Below are 15,167 nucleotides of genomic sequence, written 5' to 3' on the forward strand. Positions count from 1 at the left end.
GGAAGAGGGTGGCTTGGTTGGAGTAGTGTGTGTGTGTGTGTGTGTGTGTGTGTGTGTGTGTGTGTGTGTGTGTGTGTGTGTGTGTGTGTAGTGTCATGTGCTTCATGCCCTGAATGTACCATCCCATTTTACTGATGAGAAAACAAGTGTTGACTGACTTGCCCATAGTTCCAGTTGGGAGGTGTTCGGAGCCCAGCGGAACCCAGCGGAACCCAGGGCAGAGCAGAGCGTTGGACGTAAGGTGGAACAAGTTAGAAGAAGGACCAGAACCCCAGTAATAGGGGTCTCTCATCATCACGGGACTTGGTGCATGTCCTGTAATCCTCGGGTGTATGGGTGTGCCTGGAGTTTTTCTTAAGATTTAAGGAGGCCCTCCTTCCTGCACCCAGATCTCCTTATTTTACAGAAATCCTGTAACTGAAGCTAGGGTCGTCTTGGGGTCTGCTGGGGGTCATGTTTCTGGGAAAGGGACCACAACTTAGGAAATACCTCTTGAGCAATGTGGATGATGGAGAAGTGGAGAGAAACTGGAGTTGGATGTGCTGAGCCTTGGGCTGGGGCTGCTGAGGCGCTCAGCACTTTTAGACACCCAGCCAGGTCTATTCTAGGGCCTGGAACTGAAAGTCCTTTTCGATGACGCAATCGGGCTGTGGTCTTCCTTTCTTGACTCATTCACCCTCCTCAAGTCCTGGCTCCCTCCCCTAGACCACCCCCAAACTCCTCCCTCAGCACCAGATACCTCCTCCTCCATCGGAGCCCGAGGTCAGAGCCCTGGAGGGCGGGAGGTCGCGCTTGGGCAGGTCAGCCCAGTGAAGGCAAAAGACAACTTCTACCCTTCGGGGGTTTTTTGTTGTTGTTGTTGCTATATTATTGTTTTGGTTTGGTTTAGTTAGGTTGAGTGGCTCTGGGTTTTTGTGGGGGGGTTTTTTTTTGGTTGTTTTAGATTTATTTGTTCATTTTTTTTAAAGATTTATTTATTATGTACACAGTGTTCTGCCTACATATATGCTTGCAGGCCAGAAGAGGGCGCCAGACCTCACTACAGATGGTTGTGAGCCACCATGTGGTTGCTGGGAACTGAACTCAGGACCTCTGGAAGAGCAGCCAGTGCTCTTAACCTCCAAGCCATCTCTCCAGCCCCTATTTGTTCATTTTTAATTTATATATCTGTATAAATGAGTTTATGTGCATCATGTGTGTGCAGATGCCCTGGAGCTGGAGGTATAGGCAGTTGTGAACCACCTCTTGTAGGTGTTGGGACCCACACCCAGGTTCCCTGGAAGAGTGGCAAGTGTTTTTATTTAAGCATCCAGCCATCTCTTCAGCCCCTGGTTGGTTTTTTGAGACAGTCTCATGTCACCCCTACTGGGCTTGGAACTCACTATGTAGCCAAGGCTAGCCTTAAACTCCTGACCCTCCTTCTTCTTCCTCCCCCTCCTCCTCCTCCTCTTAAGTGCTGGGATTACATACAAATGCGCGTCACCATACCATCTAGGTTTACGGAGCAGGAATATTCGGCTCCTGTAGACCCAAGCCCAGGGCTCCACCTGAACCCCAAGCTGTAGGACCAAGGCTAGTACCCCAGAGACTGCTCATGGACAGTGAGGAACATGACCTCCTCTCCGCGCAGCTTGGGAGTCGTGGCCTGTGGCTGCTGGGGGTGGGGAGAGGCAGAGGAATCTGAACTTTAGGAGAGAGGAAAAATAGTGTGGTGGTGGGGGTTGTATAACAAAGGAGTTTGCTTACGACTAATAATCTCCAGCTGCAAAAATACCAAGAGGAGGCCAGGCTGGCCGGGGACGTCATTTCTTGCCAACTCCTCACCGGCCTGCTGAATGGGACCCTGCTTGGCCTTTGGGGAGGTGAGGGAAACCCAGCCAAGGGTAAATATATGAGCGCAGGCATGGCTACCCTTCTTTCCCAGAAGTGGGAGGGCATGCAAGCCAGGAGAGGGGCTCCTCACCCAGGCCGGTCACCCCGTCTCGAGGCCTGGACGGACTGTGGACCTGCATCTGGGAGCAGGGCACACATCTCTGCAGGGTTCTTCTCTTCCCTTCTTGCCAAGGGTGGATGGGGGGGGGAGCGGGTCCAGGGTGTTGCCAGTCCTAGGGCTGGGCAGTGACTCAGGAAGCCTGAGGAAGTTGGAGAGGAGGCCATCTGTGCCAGCTGGTGCTGGGAAAACAAGATTTGACTGATGAATTTTGCATACATGCCAGCGGCCCCCCAGACCCCCGCAGTGCCCACCGAGGAAAGGGCACACAGCCCTGTGGATTCTCAGTTGTCCGGCTGGCTGCGTGGGGCCGCAGAAAGGTCCCTGCTCTGGGATTTGAGTTTCCTTTGGAGGTGGCCCAGCGGTTGCATTTTAATCTGGTTGCTCTGTGGTAACCGTGCGTGGGGCAGCCTGGTCGCCTGTAACTCTTACACTGAGCTTTCTTCCTCTCTGGCCTTGTCCTCCTCGTGCTCCTTGGCCCTACTCCCCAAGATGGGGTAGTCTTGGGAGCCCAGAGGACAGCGTACCTAGGTTTGGGAATGTGTTGGCATTTGTGGGGATAATAACCTCATTCCTGTGACCTCTTTCTCCACGCGTCTCAGGGTGGGGTCACCAGAGGGGGCCTGAAGAGGAAACCGTTTATGAGTGCCTCTAGTCACTGCTTTCCCTTCCCCCTCCCTCCGGCCTCAGTCCTGTGACTGTGAGTCAGTGACCAGACAGCCAACTTCCCTGGATACCACGTTCCCTTTACCCCCTCCCACTATTAAGAAACAGTCCCTGGATCCCTCGGGGGAGGGGCGGGCGGCGGGGGGGAGGGGAGGACTTGAGCGGAAGCCCACGGTTCTATACCTGTAGCTGCGAGGCAGAGGAGTGTGGATTGTGTGGGATAAGCTTCAACCCAAGGCAGGTTGCCAAAAGGTGTCTTTACCTGTCGGCGTGGAAATCGGGCAGATAAAAAAAAAAATCTCTGCCTTAGGAACTTCCCAGTTTTGAGCGGCGTTACTTCTGAGGGTATCTGAACGGGGTCCGTGGGGGGCATGGAAGCCAGGGTTGTGTTGGGAAGGAAGCCAGCAATTGTCCTCGTCCCATCTCCAGCCCTGCACGGCTCACAGTGACCATGGCAGCCGCTGCACACCGTTCGGAAGCTCCTCTCTAGGTTTATCTCCAGGGTCCTTCCTTCACCTTCCCCCGGGACTCTGTCCCACATTTCCTATTCTTCTGTGCTCCCCCTGGATATGAGGGCATTCAGCAATAAGAACCTTGCAGAAATGGGGGTGTGGGGGGAAGTTTGACTCCTGTTACTGAGTCCCAACCTTGTGCCCCCAACCTTGTGCCCTGCTGTAAGGACTTAATATTTTGGAAATATTTTTCTCCAAGCTGAGATCATTTATGAACATTCTGCTTTCCAGTTTTGTTTTTTTTTTTAAAACTTATGAAACATGTCCAGCTTCCAACCAGTACTTCTTGTTAGTATGAAATAATTAGACTTACCGTGTAAAGTGAATATAAGTCTGGCCCAAACCAAAGATGGGTGCTATTTCGGTTAGTTACAGTGCTCTTATCTCAAGTAAAAGCAAATTAAAAAGAAAATATTGGGGTGAGCGGCCAGGCCTCTGCTCCCGTCTGTTGGTACTCTGGGACAGCTCTTTCCTGTTGAAGGCTGGATTAGAATTGAAATAGCCTGTCAGTCAGCCAGTGTTTACCTAATCCCCCTGCTTATGGCAACCCTCAGCCCAGGGTGGAGTTGGGGGTTGAGTGTATTGGGAGAGACCAGATACTTGGGAACACCAGGCGTATCAGGACTGTGACTGCCCGTGACACCCACGGGCACCCAGGGGAAGGTGACTGCGGCTGCCTGGGGGAGGAGTAGGCCCCAGAGACGAGCTCATAGGAGGGCCGGGTACCTGTGGGAGGGCCTGGCCCACAGAGCTCTCTCATTCATTCTCCAGACGTGGAACAGATGGCTATCGACTGGCTGACAGGAAACTTCTACTTTGTGGATGACATTGACGATAGGATCTTTGTCTGCAACCGAAACGGGGACACCTGTGTCACCCTGCTGGACCTGGAGCTCTACAATCCCAAAGGCATTGCCCTGGACCCTGCCATGGGGTGAGAGTGAAAGCCAGGGTTCTGATTCTGGAGAGAGGGGGGTCCCGGTGCCCGCACCCCCCTGTTTAACACTTGTGCGCCCACAGGAAGGTATTCTTCACGGACTATGGGCAGATCCCAAAGGTGGAGCGTTGCGACATGGATGGGCAGAACCGCACCAAGCTGGTCGATAGCAAGATTGTGTTCCCGCACGGCATCACCCTGGACCTGGTCAGCCGCCTGGTCTACTGGGCGGACGCCTACCTCGACTATATCGAAGTGGTAGACTATGAGGGCAAGGGCCGGCAGACCATCATCCAAGGCATCCTGGTGAGGGAGCGTTGTTGGGGAAAACGATTAGCCGGGGTCTTCTGGTGAGGGGGGAGTCAGGGGAACTGACCTCTAGGGCTCCTGGTAAGTGTGGACAGTCAACGCGTGTCTTCTGGCGGGAGCGGAGCCACCAGGGATGTATCAGAGGAGAGGGGGGATATGGTCTCCATTCTGATGGGAACAGCCACTTAAAGGCCACCTTTTACTTCCTTTTTCTTACTTGAGACTTAAAATAGCCCCTGGGGGATGAGCAGGCAGTTGACAAAAGCGAGGCGCAAGGATGTTTGGTAATTTGCCAGAGGTCACACAGCTGGGCAGCCAGCACTTGATCCCGGCCAGGAGGTCTTGCCGTCCGGTGGTGGAACATCCACCCTGGAGTCACTTGCCCGAGCAGCCGACCCTGGCTGTGCCCGGAACTCTTCTGGGTTTAACCTTGAAAGCCTCACAGACCAGCAAACCCCTGATCTTGGGTGAATTGAAGCAGCTGGCCGCTGGAGGCTTCCTTGGGACACGAGTGTGTACTGGTCCCCCCAAAAAGCTGCGTCGAGCGGCACTGTACACAGTTCTCTGTGGGCAGGGTTTAGGGCCCGATTCTAACTCGGCTGAAGACCGTCAGAGCATCTACCAGGAGCTTGATTCTGTGAGGGACGTTTTTCCTGTTCTTCCCTCAGTGGGAAGAATGGTTGACCAATCCGCACACCAGATGTTGGATAGCAGCGTCACCATAGAGGCAGACCGTGGGGTGGGGTGGGATAACGTCTCTTAGAAAGCTCCAGAAGTTCTTTAGAGAGGTCCTTTGTGAAGGATGAGTAGAAGCTTGACAGACAAATTTTCCAGAATAGAGGAATCAAGAGTTTAGCACTCAGTTAAATAAAACGGGAAGGTGAACTTGGGAGAGCAGATGCCGGAGTTTGGGTGGAAGCCACAGCCTGCCTGTTGGGCATAGCAAACATCCCTTTCGTCTCGTTGACCGCCCATGCCTGCCGCCCCAGATCGAGCACCTGTATGGCTTGACCGTGTTCGAGAACTACCTGTACGCCACCAACTCGGACAACGCCAACACCCAGCAGAAGACCAGTGTGATCCGAGTGAACCGCTTCAACAGCACCGAGTACCAGGTGGTCACCCGTGTGGACAAGGGTGGCGCCCTGCATATCTACCACCAGAGACGTCAGCCCCGAGGTACGCGGGTTCAGGGACCCCTCCCAAGTGGGCTTCACCCCGACGGGACTCCAAGCTCAGGGCCACAGTTCTTCATTGTCTTCATAGCGAGAGTGCTTCTGGGCCCCGACCCCAAGCTCCCAAGCCTGGCTTCTGTTCCCATGGATATCCCTCCCCCTCCACATCCCCCCAGTTCCCTTGTGCCTGAGGCTAAGTTATAGCCGGGCAGTGGAATCTTAGTCCTGTGGCTTCCAAATTCTAAAATGGGACCAGAGCGAAGGCCCCCTCGGATGGCCTGAGCAGAGTCTCGAGGGGTGCTGACAGCTCTCCACTCTGCCCCCCCCCGCCCCCCCAGTGCGGAGTCATGCCTGTGAGAATGACCAGTATGGGAAGCCAGGCGGCTGCTCCGACATCTGTCTGCTGGCCAACAGCCACAAGGCGAGGACCTGCAGGTGCCGGTCCGGCTTCAGCCTGGGAAGTGACGGGAAGTCCTGCAAGAGTGAGTAACAGGGAGGGTTGGGCAGGCGGGCCTCAGATGTGCCCCCACAGCCCGCTGCCTCTGTGGAGATGCAGAGAAGCCAAGGGCAGAGACGTAAGGAACCCACATCCAAGAGCAGCGCTGTCCCTACCGCCCCTTCCTTCATTCCGCTGATATCCAGCAAACACACACTGGGTGTCTGACGCTGTTCTGGCAGTGAAGGGTGTGCGAGGGCCTCTCTGGGGATGTGGTCTCGAAGCCAAGCTCTCTGTGGATGAAGTGAGGTAGCCAGCCACATGGCTCACCCGAGAGAAGAGCGTTTCTGGAGGAGCGCAGGGCAAAGGCCCTGAGGCCGCGGCAGGGTGCGGTGTGCCGAGCGGACCTGGGGGGGCCGAAGGGTGTGAGTGAAGGGATGAGAAGCTCATGGTCGCCGTGGACGGAAAGGGGTGATTGGGTTCACACTGTGTAAGCTTACTCGGTGCTGGGCAGAGGCTGGGTAGCAGGGAAGAAGCCAGGCGGCTATTTCCGAGGCCTGGGTCAGAGTGATGTGGTTTAGGCCAGGATGGCCGCGGAGGAAGTGGAAAGTGACCAGATGCCAACCTATTTTGAAAGTGTTCCTCTTAGGTCCCGAATTTCACTACCGAGTAGTGGAAGTTAAAGGGACAAGCCTCCCTTCTCCGGCTTCCCATCTCACACGCCAAACCCCCCGGGCACGGTAGCCTTGGGACTAGAGTTGAACATGTTATCCCGTGTTCTCTCTGACTGACTCAGAGCTCCGTCTGCTCCATCTCTCCTGACTCAGCCCAGCCAACGCACTGCGGCTCCTCAGACCCAGACTCCCAAGTGGGGTGGTGACCCGTGCGTGCGTGCGTGCGTGTGTGCGGGCATGCGTGCGTGTGCGTGTGTGTAATTCTGTGCCCTTTATGCTTGCCCTAGAGCCTGAACATGAGCTGTTCCTCGTGTATGGCAAAGGCCGGCCAGGCATCATCCGAGGCATGGACATGGGGGCCAAGGTCCCGGATGAGCACATGATCCCCATTGAGAACCTTATGAATCCGCGGGCTCTGGACTTCCACGCGGAGACTGGCTTCATCTACTTTGCCGACACCACCAGCTACCTCATTGGCCGCCAGAAAATCGATGGCACTGAGCGGGAGACCATCCTGAAGGATGGTAAGGGCCTTAGGGGTGGGAGGTGTGTGGGTGGCACTCCTGAGGCCCGTGGCGCCCGGAACAAGAAGACATCAGAGGCTCAGACATCTCCCTCACAGCATGAAGAGTTCTCTGCTGACTGGCTGGCTGGGCTGGTTGGCATGGAGATGAGGGGATAGACAGGTTGACCTCTGTATGACCTCTTTCTTGGCTGAGCCAAAAAGAATCAGGAGGATGGATGGGTTAGGCAGTGTGGGCTGCCTTGGCCAGCCCTTGGGAAAACTTAGGGTCTCTCTGCCACTGGCTCTCGGCCACGGCCCTGGGGCTGTCTGCCGCCTGCAGCCGGGAGAGGCCTGAGGCCCTGAGTCGGAGCTGGGCCCTGGCAGATCAGATGGGGCACAGCCACAAGTATACACACACACAGTGTGTGCAGCTGGAGCTCACGGCCGCGGGGACCTGAGCACCTTTGTGTGGCCTGAGAAAACCGTGCCCTGTTAATTCCATCCAGTCTCTCCCGCTGACCTACTTTGGCAGGGCCACTGTGGAGTATCATCAGAGCCATCCCCATGGAGGCTTCTGGGCTGCGTGTGTTTTGCCTCAGCTCTGTGCTTCGGGGCCCTGGGATCTGGTTCCCTAATCAGTCAATCTGGCTGAGGCCGGTCCCTACCCTGCGCCTTGCACCCCACCCTCCACAACTCAGAGAACTTCAGCCGTCAGCAATCATAAGACTGTGTGGAAATCAGAAGTAACTCCTAGTCAGGAAAAGGTTGGGGTTCCCTTTGCCAGGGGAGCTGCTATTTAGGGGATACTTGAGATGAAGCCTTTGGCTAAGGGAAAACTTACTTCCTAATTTATTCATTTTGTGAGCTCAGGGCTTTTCGGCCTCGGACCTGGCGTCACACTTGTTCAAGTGGCCCGTCCGTATTGCCTCGGCTGTCCACCTAAGCACAGGCCCAGACGGGCCCTCATTCGAGAGCCCACATCCTGCAGAGCCCCCTGGCTGCCCCGTGCTGTTCTCAGAGAATGGCTCAACACAGATGTGACGACCTAGAGGGTCTCTCCCCAGCCGCTCTTCCCCTCTCCACTGCCCACCATTGGGGGCACCGGGTGCTTCCTGGTCTCTCCCTGCCTCCTGCGTGCTCTGAGGGTCACCAACCATCGCCCTCTCCACCCCACCCCCACCCCAGGCATTCACAACGTGGAGGGCGTAGCTGTGGACTGGATGGGAGACAATCTGTATTGGACCGATGACGGCCCCAAGAAGACCATTAGCGTGGCCAGGCTGGAGAAGGCTGCCCAGACTAGGAAGACCCTGATCGAGGGCAAGATGACGCACCCCAGGGCCATTGTGGTAGATCCACTCAATGGGTAAGTCTGCCCTGCCAGGCCTCGGGTTGGGGGAGGGAACCAGCAAAGCAGGGGGCCTGTCCATCATAATCCATAACACATACCCGGATGTCTGCTTCTGGCTCTCTAGTACAGAGCTCTCTTCCGGTTCCCTCCGGCCCTGGGCCGCGCCAGCCTTTGGACCTGCCCGGTGCCTTTTTGGCCCACATCTTCCCGTACATAGCTGGTAGTTCTCTCCCCATTGTGTGCTGTCTGGAACGCCAGATAACAGAGCCGATTGAGTCAGCATCGAGTCTCGGAGAAGCCGCCCCTCACCCTGTCTTCGCCCCTCCTTGCTGCCCGGCTGGCTCCTCTCCACCCCCATCACCACTTTTCATTTTCCTTCTGATTTTATCACTTCCCTCACACAACCTTCCTGAGCTACCTGTTTCTGGCGGGATGTGCGCTCCCGAGGGGTGGGGAGCCTCAGTCTCTGCCAGAGGCTGTTGAGGGCAAGGGCGACCGTGCGGTGCTGACCAGCCACTGCCCACAGGTGGATGTACTGGACAGACTGGGAGGAGGACCCCAAGGACAGCCGGCGAGGGCGGCTGGAGAGGGCGTGGATGGACGGCTCACACCGCGATATCTTTGTCACCTCCAAGACAGTGCTTTGGCCCAATGGGCTAAGCCTGGATATCCCAGCTGGGCGCCTCTACTGGGTCGACGCCTTCTACGACCGCATCGAGACCATCCTGCTCAATGGCACAGACCGCAAGGTGGGCAGGCGTGTGTGCATTGCTGAGCCCTGTGTCTATGCGGGAGACTCCCCGAGAACGCGGATGTCTGTGTGTCCAGGCCTGCGTGCGTGCCTCTTAGCTGTTTACCCATGGCTCTGTAGACGTGCAGACCCGTGTGTCTGTGTATCGTGTGTGTGTGTGTGTGTGTGTGTGTGTGTGTGTGTGTGTGTGTGTGTCTTGCTTGTCTGAGACGGTCTCTCTGCATCTGACTGCTAACGGTTGCAGCTGCGTGTGCACCTCTGTTCTTGCACATCCGTGCACGACACACTTGGTGCAGTCCTGCACTGAAGGGTGAGGTGCCTAGGGACACATTGTGTGCACATTTGTTCTCTTGCGGGGTTTTGTGCTGTAAGGAGTTATGTTGGTGTTTAGATCTGTGGACCAAACTCTGGTAGGTCAGGTCCGCCACCTCTGTGGTCTCGTGTCTCCTGCTCTCCACGTCCCAACACTCTTGGAACAAGCAACACTAGACAGTTTGTGACTCCTGGCACACTCTGTAAGACCTCTACTACTGAGCCTTTGCTTCCCGGGAATCTACCCAGCTCCTCCTGGTCCCTCTTCCCCCAGATCACCCACATACGCTCTCCAGGAGACGATGGGTACTCAAGGGCAATTTTCTTCTTAGTACCCATCACAGAGTGGCCCTTAATAGATCCCAATAAATGTTAGCCAGGCGATAGTGGTGGCGCACGCCTTTAATCCCAGCACTCGGGAAGCAGAGCCAGGCAGATCTCTGTGAGTTCGAGTCCAGCCTGGGCTACAGAGTGAGTTCCAGGACAGCCAGGACTACACAGAGAAACCCTGTCTCAAAAAACAAACGAACAAACAAAAAAATAGATCCCAATAAATGTTTATTGGATGGAAAAAGGCGTGTGTGTGTGTGTGTGTGTGTGTGTGTTTGGGAGCCATAAAGGAGTATGAATGGCCTGATGAGAAGACAGTATGGACAGTCTTTCTGGGTCACCTGAAGGAGTCCGCATTACCGGGGCCCCTAAGCACCCCTCAGACACCTCTATTTACCCCCACCTCCTCAGAAACACCCCCCCCCTTCCCAGATTGTGTACGAAGGTCCCGAACTGAATCATGCCTTCGGCCTGTGTCACCATGGCAACTACCTCTTTTGGACCGAGTATCGGAGTGGCAGTGTCTACCGCTTGGAACGGGGTGCGGCAGGCACACCCCCCACCGTGACCCTTCTCCGCAGTGAGCGACCTCCCATCTTCGAGATCCGAATGTATGATGCCCAGCAGCAGCAAGGTACTCTTTGGTGCTGGCAGGGCACCCTGGGTGGGTGGGATGGGCCCTGGGCTCCGATCTCTGAGGCTTCTGAGAAGTCCTCCGACTCTGTTCCTCGTTCACTTCTTGTCCCATGTCTGTGTTCTCTTTCAACGTGATCTTCCCCTCCTGACCCCCTCTCCCATCCTTCCCTAACTCTGCTGCCCCTCTCCTGCAGTGGGCACCAGCAAGTGCCGGGTGAATAACGGAGGCTGCAGCAGCCTGTGCCTGGCCACCCCGGGGAGCCGCCAGTGTGCCTGTGCTGAGGACCAGGTGCTGGATGCGGACGGTGTCACCTGCTTGGGTATGAGGGGCCTGGCGGGGGGGGGACAGGGGACGGGGACGGGCAGGCCGCTCCAGCAGGGGATTGCCATGTAGAAGGCCGGGGAATGCTCAGGTCTCAGTCTGAAAGAGTGGCCACGTGTGGGGCTGACAGGAAGCAAGGGAAGGCTTTGGGGCAGGCCCCCGAAGGCAGACTGGGGGTGGGGATGGAAAGAGCTGGAAGATCAGGGCTAATGAATGAGGAATGAGACAGCTGTGTGAGGAGGAAACTCTTCTGAACTCCTTTTAACTTTAATTACTGTTATCAGAGTAAAATAACAGTCGTTCAAAATACTGTAGGCTGGGTATGGTGGTTATTCCTTTAATCCCAGCACTCGGGAGGCAGAGGCATGCGGACCTCTGTGAATTCGAGGCCGGCCTGGTCTATAGAGTGAGTTCCAGGGCTACATAGTAAGACCCTGTCTTAATGGAGAGCTGAGGCAGGAGGATTGCAAGATCCAGGCCAGCGTGGAGACCCTATCTCAAAAACAAATTTAAAAGAGGGAATTAGGAAAACAGTAACCACCACTATATTGTTGTAAGTCACACAGGTTGGTAGTTCTGTTTTATACACAGTCACCCTGTCCGCCTCTGCACACATCTGCCTCTTTCAACTGCTATCAGTCTCAGCGTTCTCTCTGTTACCTTTATTTAAAGAGCCAGGGGTCAATCTGATGCCCCATATGCACCAGATAATCACTCCACCACCGGGCTACAGCCTCGACTCCTCACGTTGGAATAAAATTCAGTCCCCGAGTTCATGAAGAGCCTTGTTTTTCTCCATGCAAGTAGGGTGTAGGGATGTTGATCATGAGGTAAGGCCGTAGGTCCAATTCTCAGTATCACACACACAATTGAGATTTAAAAAAAAAAGTGGGTACTCATTGTAAAAATTAATAAACGTACAGTATAGAAAAATGTAAAGAAGAATGCACAGGTCACCCCGTCCTGGATGTCATTTTAGGGGGCGTCCTCCCAAACATCTCTCTGCACATTCTCTTCCATGTAGCAGGAGACCTGCTGCACACGATCCTCTGTTTCCTGCTTCTGTCCCTTGCAGGGTGTCGTGGCTACATAAGCAGCATTTTTAATGGCCAAACTGTACCTTCTGCTAAATGTCCCGTCATTTACGCAACCATTTTTCCACTGTTGAGAGAACAGCCTCTACAGTATGAGGTTGTTTTCAGTTTTGTTTGTTTGTTTTCAGTTTATAATCACAGCCAACATTCACTGAGCATAGACTACGTGTTTTGAGCATTTCCCATGGAGTAACTTACGTACTCCCTGAAACATCGCTTTGGGGATGGCATTTTTATTATTCCCATTTACAAATGAAGAAACTGAGGCCCGAGTTAGCACAGACAATCAGTCCTGAAAGCCTGACCCCCAGACCCCATTTTTTAAAAACCCTCTGCATTTCTCACCTACTTACCCTTTCCCATAGTTGGAACCATTTTCTTATCACGGCGCCAGGAGTGAAAAGGAGGTCAGTAGCCGGGCGGTGGTGGCGCACGCCTTTAATCCCAGCACTCAGGAGGCAGAGTCAGGCCGATCTCTGTGAGTTCGAGGCCAGCCTGGGCTACAGAGCGAGTTCCAAGCCAGTCGGACTATGTAGTGAGATCTTCTCTCAAGAACAAAATGAAATAAAAATAAAAGAAAGAAAAAAGGAAAAGGGGTCAATAGAGACCCAGCTGAGAGCGGGTGGGGGTCAGCAGAGGTTGAGCACATTGGCCGAGACCACGGAACTGAGAGGGACCAGGGTATCAGAATTGTCGTTGGATATGGTCATCATTAAGAATGGAGGCAGGGCCGGGCGGTGGTGGCGCACGCCTATAATCCCAGCCCTCGGGAAGCAGAACCAGGCAGATCTCTGTGAGTTTGAGGCCAGCCTGGGCTACAGAGCGAGATCCAGGACAGCCAGGGCTACACAGAGAAACCCTGTCTCGAAAAACAAAAAACAAACAAAAATGGAGGCAGGAATGGTTGGAGAGAAAGTGACCGGACAGGGAGGTCAGCACTGACTTCTGGGAAGGCAGGGGAAGAAGCGCCGTGTGTATGGAGCAAAGAGCACACACACACACACACACCAACTTCCAGGCCCAGTGGTCCATGGAGGAGAGGAGAGAGAACTGGCCACCCATGGGACCCTGGAGAAGTTTTAGAAATGTGGAGAGAAAGGAGAGTGCAGAGCTCAGGGCAGCGGACCCCGCAGTCTGGGCTCCAGGTCACCAGCGGCATAGGCAAAGGCCTGCTTAGACGAGGCTGAGGCGGACGTGATGGCGAGGTATCCCTGTTGGGGACGGGATCGGCGGAGCACGCAGAGGTCTGGGGCTTGTCTTCACTCCTGCGGTGGAGCTGATGGATTTGTGAACGAGAAAATCCAGGACGGGACCTTGGGGGCGCCCCTGAGATGACTCCTGCGGGCGTTTCAGGAAGTCAGCAGTGGACCACACAAACCTCTGACGTGTAGTAATGGGCTCTCCTGGAAGCTGTTCCACTCTGGGAGCTCCACTTCAGGGAGATACAGAAATTGCCGTGTGCCTGAGAAAGAGTTACCGCTTCTAACCCAACGATTTGCTCGTGGAGAATGATGTACTAGGGGGAAAAAAATGACTCTGTGTATTACCGAAAACAATAAATCAAAAGAGACGTACAGGCGTCTCCGCACCGTGGCCCGGGTCTAACCTCCCCTCCACCCCTGTGGTGCCCACAGCGAACCCATCCTACGTGCCTCCACCCCAGTGCCAGCCGGGCGAGTTTGCCTGCGCCAACAGCCGCTGCATCCAGGAGCGCTGGAAGTGTGACGGGGACAATGACTGCTTGGACAACAGCGACGAGGCCCCCGCGCTGTGCCGTGAGTCACCCCCCTCCCTCCCGCCCCGGGTGGCCAGGCAGAGCACCTGTGCCCGAGGGGACCGAGACCTGGAGACCCGACCCGACCCCCTCACTGACCCCTGACCTGTCCGCCCTCCCCAGACCAACACACCTGCCCCTCGGACCGATTCAAGTGTGAGAACAACCGGTGCATCCCCAACCGCTGGCTCTGCGACGGAGATAACGACTGCGGGAACAGCGAGGATGAGTCCAATGCCACCTGCTCAGGTGTGGAAGGGATCGGGGCACCGCCGACGGGGAGCCAGGCCTGGGGAAGCCGGGGAAGCCTAGGGAAGGAAAGAAAAGAGCCTGTGTGCTCAGAGCAGAGGGAAGGGGCCCTGGGTGGGCGGTGGGGTCTGCCGTCCCCTGCCAGGATGGACAGACCAACGGCACTGGGTTTACGGGGAAGCTGGTACAACTCTAGATGGAGATGAGGAGACATGGGGGTGGAGCCTTTTCCCAAAGATCCCAGAGACCCCTTGGGAGATGGAGTCAGGCACGGGTGTGGTTGGGGACACCAGAAGATAACACCTCAAACGGAACGGGCATGGGAGCAGAAGGTGATGGGGGAGGGAAGGACAGGAAGAGGGGACTGGATGCTGAATACTTACACCTGCCCCCCCCCCCCCCCCGCATCCCCTCCCAGCTCGCACCTGCCCGCCCAACCAGTTTTCCTGTACCAGCGGCCGCTGCATCCCCATCTCTTGGACCTGTGACCTGGACGATGACTGTGGGGACCGTTCCGATGAGTCAGCCTCGTGTGGTAAGAGGGACAGCAGGGCTGGCCCGGGGAGGGGCGGCTCATGGGTGGGTGGGTGGGGGGGCTGGAGAAGCTTGTGTACGTTATCTCTGCGGCCTCGGTGAGTTTTGTCTACAGCAGGGATCTAATAATAGCACCTCCATCGAAGGGTTGATTTGGGGGGTCAGGGGGGCGCTCAGTGCTGGCATTGGTGCCTAGCAGGGGTGAATGAGCAGTGTCCTGGTGAACCTCTCACCCCCATCTGGCTAAAGGCTCCTCCTCGTGTAAGGGAGGGCCCCCTTCACCAACTGCTCAGCGTGAGACTGTGTGACTTTGAGGGCCTGACTCAATTGTTCCTTCTCCCCACAGCCTATCCCACCTGCTTCCCCCTGACTCAGTTTACCTGCAACAATGGCAGATGTATCAACATCAACTGGCGGTGTGACAATGGTAAGAGTTAACCTCCTCCTCCTCCTCCTCCTCCTCCTCCTTCCTGCAGCTTCTGGGAAAGCCAGGAGCCACCGCCAGGCCCCAGATGGAGAAGGGCAAGATCTTAGACTCAAGCTGGGGTTTTCTGCGGGACACTGAACCCCTGAGGGACTGGCTAAGAGAAAAGAGGGGAGCCAGAAATTC

At 55.6% G+C, this 15,167-nt stretch overlaps 1 protein-coding gene across 1 annotated transcript in view; it reads left to right on the plus strand.

Moving 5' to 3' along the window:
• Nucleotides 1-15,167, plus strand: part of Lrp1 (LDL receptor related protein 1) — an 85,108-nt gene that overhangs the window by 23,784 nt on the left and 46,157 nt on the right. The window contains exons 7-19 of the mRNA XM_028886217.2: nucleotides 3,940-4,102; nucleotides 4,189-4,411; nucleotides 5,404-5,593; nucleotides 5,928-6,071; nucleotides 6,987-7,223; nucleotides 8,390-8,570; nucleotides 9,082-9,304; nucleotides 10,381-10,582; nucleotides 10,779-10,904; nucleotides 13,635-13,775; nucleotides 13,898-14,023; nucleotides 14,442-14,558; nucleotides 14,904-14,984. Of these exons, the coding sequence (XP_028742050.1) occupies nucleotides 3,940-4,102; nucleotides 4,189-4,411; nucleotides 5,404-5,593; nucleotides 5,928-6,071; nucleotides 6,987-7,223; nucleotides 8,390-8,570; nucleotides 9,082-9,304; nucleotides 10,381-10,582; nucleotides 10,779-10,904; nucleotides 13,635-13,775; nucleotides 13,898-14,023; nucleotides 14,442-14,558; nucleotides 14,904-14,984 (2,154 nt within the window). The remainder of the gene's footprint in view (nucleotides 1-3,939; nucleotides 4,103-4,188; nucleotides 4,412-5,403; nucleotides 5,594-5,927; nucleotides 6,072-6,986; nucleotides 7,224-8,389; nucleotides 8,571-9,081; nucleotides 9,305-10,380; nucleotides 10,583-10,778; nucleotides 10,905-13,634; nucleotides 13,776-13,897; nucleotides 14,024-14,441; nucleotides 14,559-14,903; nucleotides 14,985-15,167) is intronic.

This window comes from Peromyscus leucopus, chromosome 18, assembly GCF_004664715.2.
Source record: "Peromyscus leucopus breed LL Stock chromosome 18, UCI_PerLeu_2.1, whole genome shotgun sequence".
Classification (NCBI taxonomy): domain Eukaryota; kingdom Metazoa; phylum Chordata; class Mammalia; order Rodentia; family Cricetidae; genus Peromyscus; species Peromyscus leucopus.